The sequence below is a fragment of the Chiloscyllium plagiosum genome, chromosome 10, assembly GCF_004010195.1.
Source record: "Chiloscyllium plagiosum isolate BGI_BamShark_2017 chromosome 10, ASM401019v2, whole genome shotgun sequence".
In the NCBI taxonomy this organism is placed as follows: domain Eukaryota; kingdom Metazoa; phylum Chordata; class Chondrichthyes; order Orectolobiformes; family Hemiscylliidae; genus Chiloscyllium; species Chiloscyllium plagiosum.
Window position 1 is genome coordinate 2,234,271 of NC_057719.1, and position 18,419 is coordinate 2,252,689.

Sequence of the window (18,419 nt, forward strand, 5' to 3'; positions counted from 1 at the left end):
CTAATCTTGCCACCAACATCCATATCCCATGAAAAGAGTAAAGATAAAGATGCCCCTGAAATTTCTCCCAGGGATAATTGCCCCTTTCCTAACTCTCAAAATCAACTTGTATTTTTATATTTTTTTTAATAAGGCACTATCCAACAAGAAAATAACACTGAATGTCATCAGGAGATGAGGGGCAGTAGATTGAACTGAAAACAAAACATGCTAGAAATCCCAGCGGGTCAGGCAGCATCCATGGAGAGAGAGCTAGCTAATGTTTCCAGTCGAGATGACTCTTCATCAGATGCTGCCTGACCACTGATATTTAGCATTTGTTTTGCTTTCAGTACAGAGTCCAGCATCTGCAGTAATTTGTTCTGACTATATGGCAGTAGTTTGGAGTTTGGTTTGTAGATTTTAAGGAGGAAAGAAAGGGGTGGGGACTGGGAAAGAAATTCCAGAATCCTGACGACTGAAGGCAGAGTACCACTTGTGGGTCTGTGGATTCCAGAAGAATGTTATTATGACTGTGACTTCTTTGTAACATTTCAGCACGACAGTGTGTACAGTTACCAGTGCATCTGCCCGCGTGGAATTGTCGGCAGAAATTGTGAATTCAAAATGAACGAATGTGCAAGCAAGCCTTGTTTGAATGGAGGCCGGTGTCAGGGTCTGATCGGTGGGTTCCGCTGTCACTGCGTTCAGGGTTACGCAGGAACCTTCTGTGAGGTGAGTACACGGATTATTGAGGGCGGGTGTTTTGTGTGTCTACATGCTCTGTATTCCGACCGGGTGAGTTAACCCTTCAGTATTACCACCCACATTTTGAACGTACGGAATCACATGCGATGGTACTCTGCTGCCCTTGTAGCATTTGGAGAAAGTGAGGACTGCAGATACTGAAGATCAGAGTCAAGAGTGTGGTGCTGGAATAGCACAGCAGGTCAGGCAGCTTCCGAGGAGCAGGATGCTTTTCCAGCACCACACTAAAGAGAAGGTGTAGAGAAAGATCACATCAAATATGAAAGATCCATTCATTAGTCTGATAACAGTAGGAAAGAAGCTGTTCTTGAATCTGTTGGTATGTGTTTTCACACTTTGTATCTTCTGGATGGAAGAGAGTATAACCGGGGTGGGAGGGGTCTTTGATTAAACTGGCTGCTTCCCTGAAGCAGCAGGAATTGTAGACTGAGTCAATGGATAGAAGGCTGGTTTGCGTGATGGGCATGTTTGCTTTCATTACTCAGACTATTGAGTACAGGAGTTGGGTGCAGAAAGATTTACCAAGATGTTGCCGGGAATGGAGGGTTTAAGTAACAAGGAGAGGCTCGGACTTTTTCAGTTGAGTGTAAGAGGTTGGGGGCGTTGAAACTTTATTGCTGGAACAGCACAGCAGGTCAGGCAGCATCCAGGGAACAGGAGATTCGATGTTTCGGGCACAGGCCCTTCTCCCGAAACGTCGAATCTCCTGTTCCCTGGATGCTGCCTGACTTGCTGTGCTGTTCCAGCAATAAAGTTTCAACTTTGATCTCCAGCATCTGCAGACCTCACTTTCTCCTCAGAGGTTGGGGGCGACCTTATAGAGGTTTGTAAAATCATGAGGGGCATGGATAAGGTGAATAGCAAAGGTCTTATCCCTAAGGTGGGGGGGTTCAAAACTAGAGGGCATATTTTTAAGGAGAAAGGTTTAAAAGGGACCTGAGGGGCAACGTGCATGGAATTAGATGCAGGTACAGTTACAACATTTAAAAGACATTTGGACAGGTACATGAATAGGAAAGGTTTGGAGAGATATAGGCCAAATGCAGGCAAGTAGGACTGGATTTATTTGAGAAACTTGGTTGGCATGGACAAGTTGGATCAAAAGGTCTGTGTTCCGTGCTGTATGACTCCATGACTGAACTGTGCTCAGAACTCACTATAATTTCTTGTGGAACAGTTGCCGTATCAAGCTGTGATACATCTGGATAGGATGTTTTCTATGGTTTTATATCAAAACGTCTCCCTGAAGTATCACAAATTCTGTACTGCCAGATAAGAATCCAGACTGCATTAGGATGGACTATTTCTGAGTTTAATCGTTTTACAGTTCTGAATGACATGATTTTGGTTTTGAGAGGCGTAAGTTGTGTTCTGACCTACAAACATACCTACACAGCCCTTCGAGCCTGCCCGTCACTCAATAAGATCTTGGCTGATCTGATTTTAATCTTATCTTTACATTCTCGCACATCCGTGACAAATCTTTCATTTTCTTGGTCATCGAGAATCTATCTGCCTTCAAAATATTTAAAGATTCTTCATCCACTGTCTTTTTCAGGACGTGAATTCCAAAGAGACTTAACCCCTTGAGAAAATTTTATTTTCCTTGGGCCCTGATGAGTAGGTGGACTGCAGTTTTCTTAAGTAACAGTGAGATAAGTGTGATGCGCTACATTTTGGTGGGGCAAATCCGGGCAGGACTTGCTGAACCAAGGGAAGTCAGAGTGCAGGTTCATAATTCCTTGAAAGTGGAGTCACAGGTAGACAGGATAGTGAAGAAGGCATTTGGTATACTTGCCTTTATCAGTCAGTGCATTCAATATAGGAGTTGGGAGGTCATGTTGCAGCTGTACAGGACATTGGTTAGGTTACTTTTGGAATATTGCATTCAGTCCTGGTCTCCTTACTATAGGAAAGATGTTGTTAAACTTGAAAACGTTCAGAAAAGATTATAAGTATGCTGCCAGGATTGGAGGGTTTGAGCTATAGGGAGAGGCTGAATAGGCTGGGGCTGTTTTCCCTGGAGCGTCAGAGGCTGAGGGGTGACCTCATAAAGGTTTATAAAATCATGAGGGGCATAGATAGGATCAAGGTCTCTTCCCCAGGGTAAGGGAGTCCAAGACCTGAGGAGCATGGGTAAAAGGTAAAAGGGACCTAAGGGGCAAGGTTTTCACGTAGAGAGTGGTACGTGTATGGAATGAGCTGCCAGAGGAAGTGATGGAGACTGGTACAATTGCAACATTTAAGGCATTTGGATGGGTATATGAATAGGACGGGTTTGGAGGGATATGGTCCAAATGCTAGCAAATGGGACTAGATTAATTTAGGATATCTGGTTGGTATGGACGGGTTGGACCGAAGGGTCTGTTTCTGTGCTGGACATCTCTATGACTCTAGTTCCACCATTTGGAGATGATGGATTGCCAGGGCGAGGACAGGGTGTTGGAGGTGATCCTGGGTTGAGAGATTTTAGTTGTCAGGTTGAACAGGAAGATGCGAAGGCTTCTGATACGTAGGGGAATCGAGAGTTATGGGGCAAAGGCAGGAAAGTGGAGTTGAGGTTAATCAGATCAGCCACTATCTCAATGCATGCTGGAGCAGACTTGATGGGCTGAATGGCCTCCTTTTCCTCCTACGTTGTATGGTCTTACATACATCTGGAAAGAGAAGCTTTCCCAAGATCGCTGAGTATATAACTAAAGAATATAAATTATAAAGCTGATCAGCAAGAGAAATGAGGGCGGCGTTGGTGGTGAATTTCTCCTGCAGGTGGTAGTTGGCTAGAAATAGTTGAGGTAGCAGAATCACGACCAGGTTTTAAAAGGGAAGCAGATAGATGTCTGGAAAAAAGTATTCAGAATAATTACAAGTATAGCAAAGGCAAGTAGGCAACTCTGAAGGTATCATTACGATAGGCTAGATAAACTTTGTATTTAAAATTCAGCATCTTATGACCAACCACAGCATATTCCATAGAATTCTGACTTATGCTTCATGTAACCTCCTCTCTATTACTTCATCGGATCCCACTATTTGTTTTCGCCCTCATGCAGCACCCAGTTTTCTTTCGAAGACAAAACACCTCCAGTCCAAAGATATGCAGCTTAGGTGGATTGGCCATGCTAAATTGCTCATGGTGTCCTGAGATGTGCAGGCTAGCTGGGTTAGCCATGGTAAATGTGGGGTTACAGGGATAGGGTGGGCTGCTCTCTGGAGGGTTAGTGCATCTCGCTGGGCTGAATGGCCTCTTTCCACACTGTAGGGATTCTGTTCTATGAACAATTGTCTGTGGTTACAAGTTCCACATTCTTGTCACACACGCCTGGTGAAGAAGTGCTTTCAGAATTGGGTTTACTTGTGACTCTCTTTATTTATAACCTCTAGTTTTATTCTTCCCCCACAACTGGAAACATCTGCTCTACATCAAAGATGAGCTTATTTTGGAAGTTGTGACTCAGTCAAAAGAGCTGCAGTCTTTGCTTTTGCCTGAAATGCTTCTAAATAGCTTCATTGCAATGTGGTGCTCCCATGGTGATTCTGAATAATGTGACCTGTGACAGAGGGTGATCAGGACAGTGGGTTTCTGATTTGGGGACTGGTCCACGTGTAGAGAGCTGCTTTAGTTGTGGTGTGGCTAGTGCTGCCAGCGGCTTGGATTGACGTATCTATCTCTCAGTGGGACTGAACATGATTTAAAAAGCTCGTTTGCCTTATTCCATCACCACTGTGCGTAAATAGCCTGTCTGATAATGCTTAAAGGCAGATCAATGTCATGTCTGTAAGGCAAGTCCCAGCCTCTGCTGGCAACGTAATGGCATTGGACATTGGAGCCGGGCAGGCTGATTAATCTCCACCTCCACTTCTCTGCTGCCTGAAATGTGTCCTTTCAATTGATTAGAGCTAAACCGTCTGTTCCATACTTGGTCATTGCTTACATCTGGAGGTTCTCTGCTGCACTGGGGATAGGCCAGGGAACGTAGAACTGTATGGCACAGGAACGGGCCCTTCAGCCCCACAATGTTGTGCCGAACACGATGCCAAATTAAACTAATCCCTTCAGCCTGCCCTTGTTCCATATCCCTCCATTCCTTGCATATTCATGTGCTTATCTAAAAGTCTCTTAAATGCCTCTTACTGTATCTGCCTCCACCACCACCCCCAGCAGCATGTTCCAGACACCTACCACGCTCTGTTTAAAAAAACCTTGCCCATCACATCTCCTTTGAACATTCCCCCTCTCATCTCTGACCCCCAGTCTTAGACATTTCAACTCTGGGAATAAGATTCTTACTGTCAACCCTATTTATGCATCTCATAATTTTATAGAATTCTAACAAGTTTCCCCTCAGCCTGCACCACTCCCAACAACCCAAGATTTTTTAACCTCTCCTTTAGTTCATACCCTCTGATCCAGGCAGCGTCTTGGTAAGCCTCTTCTGCACCCTCTCCAAAGCCTCCATATCCTTGCTGTGATGTGGTGACCAGAATTGAATGCAATACTCTTAAATGTGGCTTAAGCAAAGTCTTACAAAGCTGCAACACGACTGAAGAAGGGCTTATGCCCGAAACGTCGATTCTCCTGTTCACTGGATGCTGCCTGACCTGCTGCGCTTTTCCAGCAACACATTTCCAGCTCTGATCTCCAGCATCTGCAGACCTCACTTTCTCCTGCAACACGACATCCTGACTCTTGTACTCCATTCTCCAACCAGTAAGTGTAAGCATGCCACACGCCCTCTTTATCACCCTACCTACTTGAGTGGCCACTTTCAGGGAACCTACTGGCGAATTGCACTTGTACAGTTTCTGCTGTGAGCGGGTAATTTGTAACCTGAGGACACCAGTGTTAAGATAATTTGATCAAAAACTCCAATGCGAATGAGAGAGATTTCCATTGAGAGAGTTGACACGAGGCCAGTTGTTAGTTTTAAACCTGAGATAGATAAATAAAGGTGTTAAGGGAAATGGGCTAAAGGCAGGAGGGGTTAGGTGTATAGAGTTAGACTCAAGGACATGGTGCTGGAAAAGCACAGCAGGTCAGGCAGCATCTGAGGAGCAGGAGAATCGATGTTTCGGGCAAAAGCCCTTCATCAGGAATGAGGCTTAAGCCAAAACGTCAATTTTCTTTCTCCTCGGATGCTGCCTGACCTGCTGTGCTTTTCCAGCACCACTCTCTTGACTCTAATCTCCAGCATCTGCAGTCCTCACTTTCACCATACAGAGCTAGAGCACAAATCAGCTCTGATCTCATTGAATGGTGGATTCGAGGGGCTGAATGGCCTACACGTTCTCCTGTTTTCCTAAATTATTACAAACCAAAATGCACTCCTGAACAAGGTGTTTGAAACAAATTCAATTCTGACTTCCAGAGGAGAAAGTGAATGAATAATTGAAGAGAGAGAATAATTGCAGAACTGTGGAGCAAGACTTGGTGCTCAGGCAGGGACCAGATAGGATTGCTGCGATGTATTTTACCATGCCTGCTGGTGGTGGCATCATGTCACCCCACATTTGTTCTGTTTAAATTGTTTTATGACTTGAAGATGTGCCAATTTGTTTAATCAAAAACAGTTTATTGATACCGGCCACGTTGAGAGTCTCCAAGTGCACTAATTAGGCTTGCTGCAGTGAACTGTCTTATTTGTAATTATCCAACTTAGTGGTGCAGCTTTTAAAGGGTTTTCTGTCTTTATTTAAACCCATCCCCAGCAGCTGCTGAGAACTAATTACTCCGTGCTCTGGTGGGATTAGAACAAGTCAGTTTTCTTGCAGCCAATTCTTTCTTACCTCACCTCACCCATCACACCGCCAAGCGATTGTTTAATGGATCCAGATCTTAAGGATTGCTGATTTATTCTTTAAAGGGTCCGTATTCCAGAGTCTTCATACTATGTTCTCTGTAAGCTCTGTGCCGAAAGTCTGATTCGGCACCGTGGCTCAGCGGTTAGCAGTGCAGCCTCACAGCACCAGGGTCCCAGGTTCGATTCCAGCCTCGGGCGAATGTGTGGAGTTTGCACATTTTCCCCGTGTCTGCATGGGTTTCCTCCGGGTGCTCCGGTTTCCTCCCACAGTCCAAAGATGTGCAGATCAGGTGAATTGACCATGCTAAATTGCCTGTAGTGTTAGGTGCATTAGTTAGAGGGAAGTGGGACTGGGTGGGTAGCTCTTCGGAAGGACGGTGTGGACTGGTTGGGCCGAAGGGCCTGTTTCCACACTGTAGGGAATCTAATCTAATCAAATGAAGGTGGAGGGTTTATGTTCATGAGGCTGGGTTGGAGGAAATGTAGGGAAGATCAGGAAGCAGCTGCTCGAATGATTATGATGGGTTTTGCAATCTGTAGGTAGAGGGAGAGACGGAGACCAAGAGGCCCATGTTTTAGAAATGTTATTTATAGGCTAGAGAATGGTGTGAGTTCTTTTCATGCCAGAGCTGTCAGAAGGTAGGGTGTTTGGGGAATTCAGAGGAGCATTGGCTGTGATCTGATGAAAGACTACAGATTGAAAAGCAATTGAATTGATTACTGAGATGGAGGGAATGCACGAACAATACATTAGTATATGCTTCTGTGATGTTTCATGGCTCTGCTAAATCTGAACTTACACGGTTCCTCCCTATGTCACAGAGAAAAGTCAATTATTGTGATCCAAACCCATGTCAGAATGAAGCAAAATGTTACGTTCTCGGTGAAGATTATTACTGCGCATGCCCCGAGGACTACGAAGGGAAGAATTGCTCGTTTCTGAAGGACCACTGCAGATCCGCACCTTGCCAAGGTATCAGTTACCAGCTATTTCTAAAGCAGCCTACTCCATCATGTTGTTATACGATTCTGGGGCAGGTGGGACTTGAAGCTGATGGAGCTCCTGGCCCAGAGGTTAGGGAAAGGCTGTTGTAGGTGAGCCTTGAATCCTCCCCTTCGGCAGGTGTTGCCGAGGGAGCTGAGTGGCCGTCACCTCGTTTTGTGAAACGCTGCCATTAGCCGTGAGGGTACTGCTCAACTCCGCAGTACTCTGTCAGTAGTAAATGGCATTTAGTTTCCAAATACATCATTCCTGACTGATGTGGATGCTTCAAAATGCTCTTTATATCAAGGTGACCTTGGAACTGCTGCCGGCAGTGACAGGAGAGCTATTAAACAGCCTGTACACTCATCCAAGATGATGCTTGACTTTTCCTTGAGGTGTGTGAGTGTTGCTGTAGTTGGTATGTTTGGAAGTGAGATAATCCTAGCCTTTCTGTGAATTTTCAATCCCACACACAGCACCAGACAAGTCAGGCTCTGAAGAGGCTTTTCTGTTCTTTGAAGGCATCAAGCGAGCTGTGTGAGGGGGTTGGGGGGGGGCGGGGTCGGGGGGGTGGGGGGTGGAGAGAGGTGGCCTTATGTCACTGTTCCACATACACTGGTAGACAGACACACCTGGTAATGACTGCCCCTAGCACAGGCTTCTGACTGCACAAGCACTGTCCATAGTGAACAGGACTCCCATGATGCACAAACAACAGGAAACAGCAACATTGTAAGTAACTGGTAGACTTCAGTGTGTTCAGGGAGCAGTGAATACAGGGCGATTTATGATCTGGGCCCAAAGAGCTTCACTCGAGCGTGTAGGGGAATGAGCAGTCTGAGGAGAAACCAGTGCCTCCTGTGTCTAAAAGTGCAATCTTTGGCCCTCAATCATAACAAATTACATCCAGCACCTTCATTGTAATCCCAATGTGCTTGAAAAGAAACCCCACTCTTGCTACCACAGGCCATGAGTAGAATGAGTGTAGATCACATCACACACATGATGTCAGAACATTCAGTCGACAGGGTCAGTACCCACTGTGCCTCTGCTAATCAGGGTTTGGTGTGACTGCTTGATGTTTGTAATGCCTTTCTTCACTTGCCCTGTCTTTGAAAGGTGCCACTAAGAGGGGTGTGTGTGTGTGTGTATGTGCGAGAGAGCGGTGTGTGTTGTGGGTGTGTGCGAGAGGTGTGTGTGTGTGTGTTAGTTTCTCACCTGCTAAACCTACCACTGTCGAACGATTCACAGCCCGAGTCATTAATCAGAACAAGGATGTAACGTTGCCAGGAGGGTGCGAGGAAACTAGGGGGCAGGAGTATTAACAGGCTAAATTGAGGAAATTGAGTTTGTTTGTATTCGGAAAAGGGATTTCCATTTGACCGAGTTGAAGCTGCAGTTGGAATTAACCAAATGGATTCAAGGAAATTGTCAGCTGCAGTTAATGATTCAAATCACAGGGATCATTAGACAGGGAGTCTGGAGTAAGAAGGGAAGTTGGAAAGAATCTGTAAACCTAAAGGGGAAATAGTTTTAGGGACGGGTCACCGGGGAAGGATATTGAAGTGCACAGCACAAATGAGACACTGGGCAATAGCATGGTGTCGAGGGATGGGATGGGGTGGGGATTGGGGTGAGTAGATTTGAGGGATGGTGATGTCATGAGGCATTCCTGCTGATCAGGTTCCTGGTGCTCTTTTTGCAGTGATCGACAGCTGTACTGTGGCAGTCTCCAGCAATGCCAGTCAGGGTGGCATCCGTTTTATCTCATCCAATGTCTGTGGTCCTCGTGGCAAGTGTATCAGTCAGCCCGCCGGGAATTTTACTTGTGCCTGTGACCGAGGCTTCACTGGAATGTACTGCCATGAAAGTAAGTGATGGCCCTGGCAGTTTTCCCACATGATGCTTGGTCTAGTTTGTCTTTTTTCTGTTTCTTGCAGGGGAGTTCTGAATTGTCAACACTGCACAGTTCCAAGTTCACTGCCATCCCGTGGAGTCAGCTGGATTTCCCAGCTACTCTCCAGCTGTGTAGTGTTACAACACGGGATAAACCCCTCTGCTAATTTAAACCAGCCACACAGAAAACGTCCACCTCGCGCCATACTTCGAGAGGCAAAGAACTATCCCAAAGGTCACTATTTAAAGTAAAAATTAACAATTTTATTCTTTAAGTCCAATAGCAAATATTAAAACCAACAACTCCTTTCACTTAAACATATTTTTTTACATCCCACTCTACAGTACTCACCCAATAAAATAATCCAGGTTAAGGTTTACAAAAAAATAGTTTCAAAAACCAGTCAGCTTTGTCGATTCTCCTTTGTAGATTTTCTGGAGGTCGGATTCGATGTTCTGCTGCGCAAACTTCTTAGAGACAAGTATCTCAGCCAGCAGCCTATATTTGTGGATGTCCTTGGTATTCTTCCTGTAACTGTTCAAAATGTCTGGTTTTATACCCCAAAACATCAGATTGTTTCATTGATTTTAATATTATCAAAATACTAAATTCAAATTTGATTGAATTTTAGTATCTTGAGGCATAATTTAAACTGGCCAAATATGAATTTGTTTTTGTTTCATGGCAACTCACCTGCAGATATTTATTTGATTAGACTAGATTCCCTACAGTGTGGAAACAGGCCCTTCAGCCCAACAAGTCCACACCGACCCTCCAAAGAGTAACCCACCCAGGCCCATTCCCTCTGACTAATGCACCTAACGCTATGGGAAATTTAGCATGGCCAGTTCACCTGACTTGCACATCTTTGGACTGTGGGAGGAAACCGGAGCACCCAGAGGAAACCCACACAGAGAGAATGTGCAAACTCCACACAATCACCCAAGGATGGAATCGAACCTGGGACCCTGGTGCTGTAAGGCAGCAGAGCTAACCACTGAGCCACTGTGCCACTCCATGTTTCCCAAGTGTTACATTCTCACTTTGTTCAGGACTCTCTGTGCTTTGTCAGTCTTTGCTAGTTTTTCAACTCTCTTCAAGGTACAGTATATACGTCTACACTTCATAACAGTGAGCTCCTTTATCTACTTTATTCATTTTATGACATTTCAAAACTAAGTCAGCAGGAACTCGGCTGACTCTGGATCAATGGGTTCAGAAACTTGAGCCCATCACCCAATGTTGCAGCATTGTTGGAGGTGATGTTGGTCAGATGAAGTGTTCATACTGGTGTTCTGCCTCTCCCAAGTTGCATGTGAAAACTTTCACACCTGTTACACTGGAGAAGGCTGCAGGTTAGCTCTGAATGGGAAAAAAATCGAAGAATGCAGAGGCTGGAAATTCAAAACAAAAACAGAAATTGCCACAGAAACTCAGCAGGTCTAGCAATGTCTATGGAGAGAGAAATGGAGTTAACGTTTCGGGTCCAGTGACCTTCAGAACTGAGGCATGGTGAGCTTCAGGTTAAATCACCACCAGTTGTCTCTCTAAAGGGAAAGTGACTAAATCCAAGCCACCCGACAACTGGAGGACGAACACCTCATCTTCCGTCTTGGAGCCCTCCAACCATGCAGCATCAACATCGACTTCACCAGTTTCCAAATCTCCCCTCCTTCCACCTCATCCCAGATCCAACCCTCCAACTCGGCACCGCCCTTTTGACCTGTGCCATCTGTCCATCTTCCTTCCCACCTGTCCGCTCTCTCAGCCTCCTTCCCCCTCAACATTCGTGATGAAGGGCTTATGCCCAAAACGTTGACAATCCTGCTGCTCAGATGCTGCCTGACCTGCTGTGCTTTTCCAGCACCACACTTTTCAGACTCTCTCTCTCTCTCTCTCTCTCTCTCTCTCTGTCTCTCTCTCTCTGTCTCTCTCTATCTCTGCCTCTGTCTCTCTCTTTCTCTCTAATGAGAGCAGTCTTTGGTCCATTGGGACTATGGTGACTTGACCATCTTTTCCACTGAATGTTGCAGGTTAGTTGATGTTTCCATTTTGGTTTCTACAGTAACTTCAATTGCTTTTCTCTAGATATCAATGATTGCACATTGAATCAATGTAAAAACGGAGGCACATGTATTGATGGGATCGATTCCTTCCATTGTATTTGCCCCGATGGGTGGGAAGGTGAACTGTGTGAAATTGGTGAGTAATGGACATTCATGGTGTTTGTGTATGGAAGCATTCCCTTGTGATGTGTACAGTACATTATCTCCATGTACGTGTACATCTCCTCAATATTTTGTCTGTCTTTTCCTCCCTGGTTACTGAGGTATGAATCCTGTGTGTCGGTGGATGGAGCTATTTCTGAGTTGTCTGAACTCTGGGCCAAGTTATGGAGCAGGGGAGCCACAAGGCAACCATGAGGACCTTGTTCCCATTGACTGGGAATGCAGCCATTTAGTCAAAGGAAAATATAAAACTTCAATTCTGTCAGACCCCTTGATTCAGCCACAAAAATCTGGAATGAAAAAGTCTAATGGTGACCATGAATCCATTGTCGATTTTCAGAAGAAGCTATCTGATTCACCAATGTCCTTCAGGGAAGGAAATCTTTCCTCACCCTGTCTGGCCTACATGTGACTCCAGACCCACAGCAATATGGTTGACTCTTAAGTACCCTCTGGGTAATTAGAGATGGGCAATAAATGCTGCCCAGCCAGCAATGTCCACATCCCATGAATAAATAAAGGAAAAAAAATCCTATTTTCATGGGGTGCAAGGGAAAGTCATGTATGACGCAGTGTTTAAAAGACACTCAGATAAGCACAGGAATCAGTAGGGTTTGGAGGGATATGGGCCAGGAGCAGGCAGCTGGGACTAGTTTAGCTTCTGGTTATGTTCAGCATGGACCGGTAGGACTGAAGGGCGTGTTTCTGTGGGTTTCTTTGGCTGGATAACGTCAATTCTAAAGAGAAAACGTGGGAATGAAGTGTGAATACCTTGAAACACTTTACTCAAGCTTTAGTCTTTTAGATTAGATTAGATTACTTAGTGTGGAAACAGGCCCTTCGGCCCAACAAGTCCATACCGACCTTCCGAAGAGCAACCCACCCAGACCCATTCCCTTACATTTACCTCTTCATCTAACACTATGGGCAATTTAGCATGGCCAATTCACCTGACCTGCACATTTTTGGACTGTGGGAGGAAACCAGAGCACCCGGAGGAAACCCACGCAGACACGGGGAGAATGTGCAAACTCCACACAGACAGTTGCCCAAGGTGGGAATTGAACCCGGGTCTTTAGCGCTGTGAGGCAGCAGTGCTAACCACTGTGCTGCCCTAGTCCTTCAAAGGGAGTGAGCAATTAATGATTCCAATATCCTAGCCAGAAATCAGTGAGGTCAGACTGGAGAGTGACAGAATAGTTTGTGCTTTCTGTTATGAACCCTCTGACAGAAGGACATTCCACTGACATCCTGCATTTGCAGAACATGCTCATTGTATTTTACCTCACTGGACTCTCAAGGAACGCTGCAAGTTCATCTTGCATCCCAGAGACATTCAGTTTAGGTTCCCACCCCCCTGCTGAATTAGTTTAAACCATCCCAAAGAGCATTTGCAAATCCCACCACCATCCTTTCCGCCCCCACCCCCCGTCCCGTCCCATCTCCCGTCCAGGATATTGGTACCCCTCTGGTTCAGATGAAGACTGTCCTGTTTGTAGAGGTCCCATCGACCCCAGAAAGAGCCCCAATTATCCAGGACTCCAAAACCCTTCCTCCTGCACCATCCCTGTAGCCATGTGTTCCAGTCCTCTCTCTCCCTATTCCTCGCCTCGTTAGCACGTGGCACAGCTAACAAACCAGAGAAAACAACTCTGTTCTAGCTCTAAGCTTCCACCCTAGCTCTCTGAGTTTCTCTTCCTACCTATGTCATTGGTGCTTATGTGGACCACGACTTAGGGCTGCATCCCTCCCCCCCCAAGGACCCCGAAAATGCGATCTGAGACATCACGGACCCTGGAGATGTCCTGCAGCTGAGATGACTGACCTCCTACAACCACACCCATCTTCCTTTGTGCCAGGTATGTCTTCTGACCAGTGGTTGCTAATGGATGCCAGTGTTGTAACTATGCTGGAAGAGCTTGGCTAGAGGAGTGGCACATTCTGGAGCACAAGTCTTTGGTACTATTGCCGGAATGTTTACCTGGGCCCGTAGTCTTTGCAGTATTGAGTGCCTCCAGCTGTTTTATTTTGATGTCACATTAAATGAATTGAATTGGCTACAGACTGGTCACCTCTGGAGGAAGTAGAGGTCGATTATCCACTTGGCACCTCTGGTTTCAGCCTTGGCTCTTGCATTGATATGTTGGGCTCTCCTACCATTGAGGATGGGGATATGTGTGGAGCTGCCACCTCCTGTTTATTGACTAATTGTCTGCCATCATTCACAACCAATGTGGCAAGACAGCAGAACCTAAGTCTTATCCGCTGGTTGTCGGATCGTTTAGCTGTGTCTGTCACTTGTCAGAAAGTGTGGCGCTGGAAAATCACACCAGGTCAGGCAGCATCCTATGAGTAGGATAGCGGACGTTTCGGGCATCAGGAAAAGACACTTCTTCAGAGGAAAAGAGTTCTGAAGAAGAGCAACTAGCATCAACATTGATCTAAGAAATTAGGAAACCCTCTCCATCCAAGGTACCTTTCACATGAAACATCCTCGCTGTAAAAAGCAAGACAACGACCCAGGGAGATCTTCAGCTGGAAGAAGACAGACACTGTGTGGTTTGGAAGTTATAGAGTCATAGTACAGCATGGAAACAGACCCTTCGGTCCAACCTGTCCATGCCGACCAGATATCCCAACCCATCTAGTCCCACCTGCCAGCACCCGGCCCATATCCCTCCAAACCCTTCCTATTCATATACCCATTTAAATGTTGCAATTGTATGTTGATATAATTTTAATTAGTGTCTTATTGAAACAACATATTATTATAGAGTTGGAGGCAGGTAGTAAGGAGCAAAGAGAAAGGGGGGCTTCGAGTTGTGAATAGTTGTTTTTTAATGTCCTTGGAAAAGCAAATGGATGATGATGGGATAGTGTAGGGGGATGGGCTTAGATTAGCTCACAGGTCGGTGCAACATCGAGGGCTGAGGGGCCTGTTCTGCGCTGTATTGTTCTATGTTTTAATGTTCACTTTTAAAATTAAAGAATAAATTTATGTTATTTTCTTTAAATAGTGGAATTTGGAAGTTCTCTGACACTCCTATTTTAACTGATGATGGAGTGAAGTGAGCTTTTCTGGGTGTTTGGTTTAATTAACAGAAGGGCTCACCACAAGTGCCTGTCATTTGCTGTTCCACTGTTTAGCGTGCAAGTAGTCCTGGGCTGTCGCTTCACCAGGTCCTTTTCACATTTGGCCGGCCCGGCTCCTTGCTTGATGCCTCCTGAATTGAGGCCAGATTAAAGGCCTTGTTAATAGAAGGTGGTATAGAGTCGCGGTATGTTGGGAGGTCAGGGCTGGGTTAACTGTTGCTGGTCCCCAGGTCGATGCGAGGTTATCTGTCCACTCTCACGCCTTTTTGAACTGCTCGTTAGTTGAAGCAGCTGAGAGGTTGCTTGGCCATTTCAGAGGAGGCTGAAGAGTAATGCACATAGCTGTGGGTCTGGAGTCACATGCAGCCTGACCAGGTAGGAACATGTGCTTCCCTTCCCTAAAGGACAGGAATCCACCGAACACGTGCTTCACAATCTGCACTGGCTTTGTGATTGCCATCTCTGAGACTAGCCTTTAACCCTATCTCCCAGACAGCAGCAGACTGGGTGTCTGAATTGCTAGTGCAGTGCTATTATCACTATCCCATACTGTCAGCCTTTAAAAAGATGTTTAATTTCCTAAGGTGATGAGGAAATTGGAATTCTTATTCTTGCTTGAATTGTATTTACCACCTCTGTGCCTTCTCCTTTAGTTAGTCTGAACTCCTACAATCTGCAAATGGAGTACGTTTCTGATTTTCACTTTAATTCTTGGCTTCTGTAGGCTACCTGTTTGAGACTGAACTTACTGTCTTGAACGCTCTGGGGCTTCCTGTTTTGCAGATTTCAATGATTGCAACCCTAACCCCTGCCACAACGGTGGCCGATGTGTGGATGGAGTGAATGATTTCCACTGTGAATGTAGGAATAACTGGAAAGGAAAGACTTGCCACTCCAGTAAGTAGTCAGTGCCTCCCATCAACTGCTACATCCAGGCTAATCCAGTTCCCCTTTTCAACCAGCTCCTTTGTGCTTCCACATCCAAGGATCTGGCGACTAGCTCCAGCCTGAATGTTGTTCTGCAAATGATTTATTAAATTCTATTGTTTTCTGTAGCTTCAGTCTGCTGTCTCTCGCACTTGCTCCCTGCTCAAATTGTAACTCTTGCTGATCTCTTGCTTGTCTTTCTAACCCTTCACCATGGTGAGCGTGCCTGGTGACTGCCCAGGCAACACCTTCCTCTGTGAAATAAAAACACTAGCTGCCTCGCAGCGCTAGAGACCCGGGTTCAATTCCCGCCTCAGGTGACTGACTGTGTGGAGTTTGCACGTTCTCCCCGTGTCTGCGTGGGTTTTCTCTGGGTGCTCCGGTTTCCTCCCACAGTCCAAAGATGTGCAGGTCAGGTGAATTGGCCATGCTCAATTGTCCGTAGTGTTAGGTAAGGGGTAAATGTAGGGGTAGGGGTGGGTTACGCTTCGGCGGGTCGGTGTGGACTTGTGGGGCCGAAGGGCCTGTTTCCACACTGTAAAGTAATCTAATCTAATCTAAAGTAATCTAATCTAATCTAAAGTAATCTAATCTAAATGCTGGAGAACTACAGCAGTGTCTGTTGAGAGAGAGAGACACAGTTAACTTTTCAGTGTGGATAAAACTCTTTTTCAGAAGAAGTGTCTTTGGACTCGAAACATTAACTCTGTTTCTCCCTCCCTGAGCTAGTGCCAGACTTGCTGAGTTTCTGCAGCAATTTGTATTTTTTATTTCCGCTTTCTGGTGTCCGCAGTATATTGCTGTTGTTCCCTGTACAAGCGTCATCATCTATATTCGTTTTTCTTTCTCTGAGATACTCCATGAAACCCATCTCTTGGGCTGTGTGTTTGTTCATATGACCTCTTACATGGCTTAATGTCTTGTTATGTTTGTTATACTCTTTGTGCTGGGAATTCTTAACATATTAAACATGATTTATAATTACAAGCTCTTGGACCATCCTTAAAAACAGGAGCAGGAGTAGGCCATTCAGCCCATCGAGTCATCTCTGCCATTTCAAAAGCAAATTACTGATCCGGAATTTGGATCCTGCTTTACTGCCTGATCTTACTGGATTTAGCCAGTCGATGTTCTTTCTGTCCCCTCCATAGGAGAGAACCAATGCGATGAAAATACCTGCAGTAATGGTGGCACGTGCCATGACGTGGGAGATACCTTTCGATGTGCGTGTGCTCCCGAGTGGAGTGGGAGTACCTGTAATCTTGGTGAGTTTATCTTCCTTCTGGCACGCACTGTTTTCATAGAGAAGCTTCTAAAGTAACTTCTCAAAGAACAAAGAACAGGACGGATAGTTCTTCTATAACACGATAGTTGCGTTCTTGTGCAATCTTGTGTTGGAGTAAATTTGCGCTTTAGAAACAGCGCTTAAATTGTTGATGTTTTAAAATTTTGTGCTTTAGAGACAATTGCATTATAGCGAATTTGCATTAATGAAACGTGCATTATAGCAGAACAACCTGTACAGCACAGGAACAGACCCTTGGGCACACCAAGCCTACGCTGATTTCTAATCTTTATTTGGATGCGCTATTTATTATCTTTATGGGGTTCCTATCTCTCTGTTTGCCTCCCGTTCATGTATCTATCAAGATATACCTTAAATGTTGCTACTTCCACCCCCTCCAGGTGTGGTGCGTTCCAGGCACCCACCACTCTGTGTGAAACATTTTCTCCTCACCTCTCCCCGAAACATTTACCCTCTCACCTTTAACCTATGCCCTCTTGTAATTGACCATTCCAACCTTTCCTCGTAACTGAAACCCTCCTGCTCTGCACTCTCTCCAAAAGATTCACATTCTTCTGGTAGTGTGGCATCCAGAGCTGCACGCAATATTCCAGATGTGAGATTAGATTAGATTCCCTTCAGCCCAGCAAGTCCACACCGACCTTCCTGAGAGTAACCCACCCAGACCCATTTCCCTCTGACTAATGCACTGAACACGATGGGCAATTTAGCCTGGCCAATTCACCTGACCTGCGCATCATTGGACTGTGGGAGGAAACCGGAGCACCCAAACACGGGGAGAATGTGCAAACTCCACATAGAGAGTTGCCTGAGTCTGGAATTGAACCCGTGACCCTGGTGCTGTGAGGCAGCAGTGCTAACCACTGAATGATCGTGCTGCCCACAACATTCTATACAGATGTAACATAACTTGCCAACATCCCTGTTCCCAAGTCCTTGGATAAAATGTTCTAATATCCTTAGGTGAGCCCTTTAGTCAGTGCCCAGAGGAAGTGTTTTCTGACAGTGCAGCGTTTCCCGTGAGCCTTGAGATGGCTTGTTCTACTTTACTGTGACAGTTGTGTTCCTCTGTGACCTTGTGCTATAGAAAATCCTGCTATGGAAAACCATTACCGAAAATTATACTGTTGAAGATCGCTGTTGAAAATCGGTATACCCCTTTAGTAGAAAGCTCACATTATGCGAACAACATCCACGTTTTATTAATTGTGTTATACACAATTTGTGCTGATGGAATGCACATTATAGCAGAGCAACCTGTACACTCCTCCTGAGGGATTTCTGACAGAGCCAAGCTCAGGGAAGTGTGTGTGTGTTTTTTTTTGAGTATTGGTTGCTGAAATTTGCTCATGAAGGAAACCTAGCCCGGTACCTGATTGGAACCCGGTTAAAACTCGCACTGTTTTCCAATGATAGATGGAAAGAGTTGATCTTG

General features: G+C 45.5%; 1 protein-coding gene across 1 annotated transcript in view; it reads left to right on the top strand.

Annotated features, from left to right (window-relative positions):
* The window catches only part of jag2b (jagged canonical Notch ligand 2b), a gene marked incomplete at its 5' end in the record, with an annotated part of 150,438 nt that overhangs the window by 105,713 nt on the left and 26,306 nt on the right, over positions 1–18,419 (top strand). Inside the window, 6 exons of the mRNA XM_043698422.1 lie at positions 538–714; positions 7,371–7,521; positions 9,239–9,403; positions 11,519–11,632; positions 15,535–15,648; positions 16,830–16,943. Of these exons, the coding sequence (XP_043554357.1) occupies positions 538–714; positions 7,371–7,521; positions 9,239–9,403; positions 11,519–11,632; positions 15,535–15,648; positions 16,830–16,943 (835 nt within the window). The remainder of the gene's footprint in view (positions 1–537; positions 715–7,370; positions 7,522–9,238; positions 9,404–11,518; positions 11,633–15,534; positions 15,649–16,829; positions 16,944–18,419) is intronic.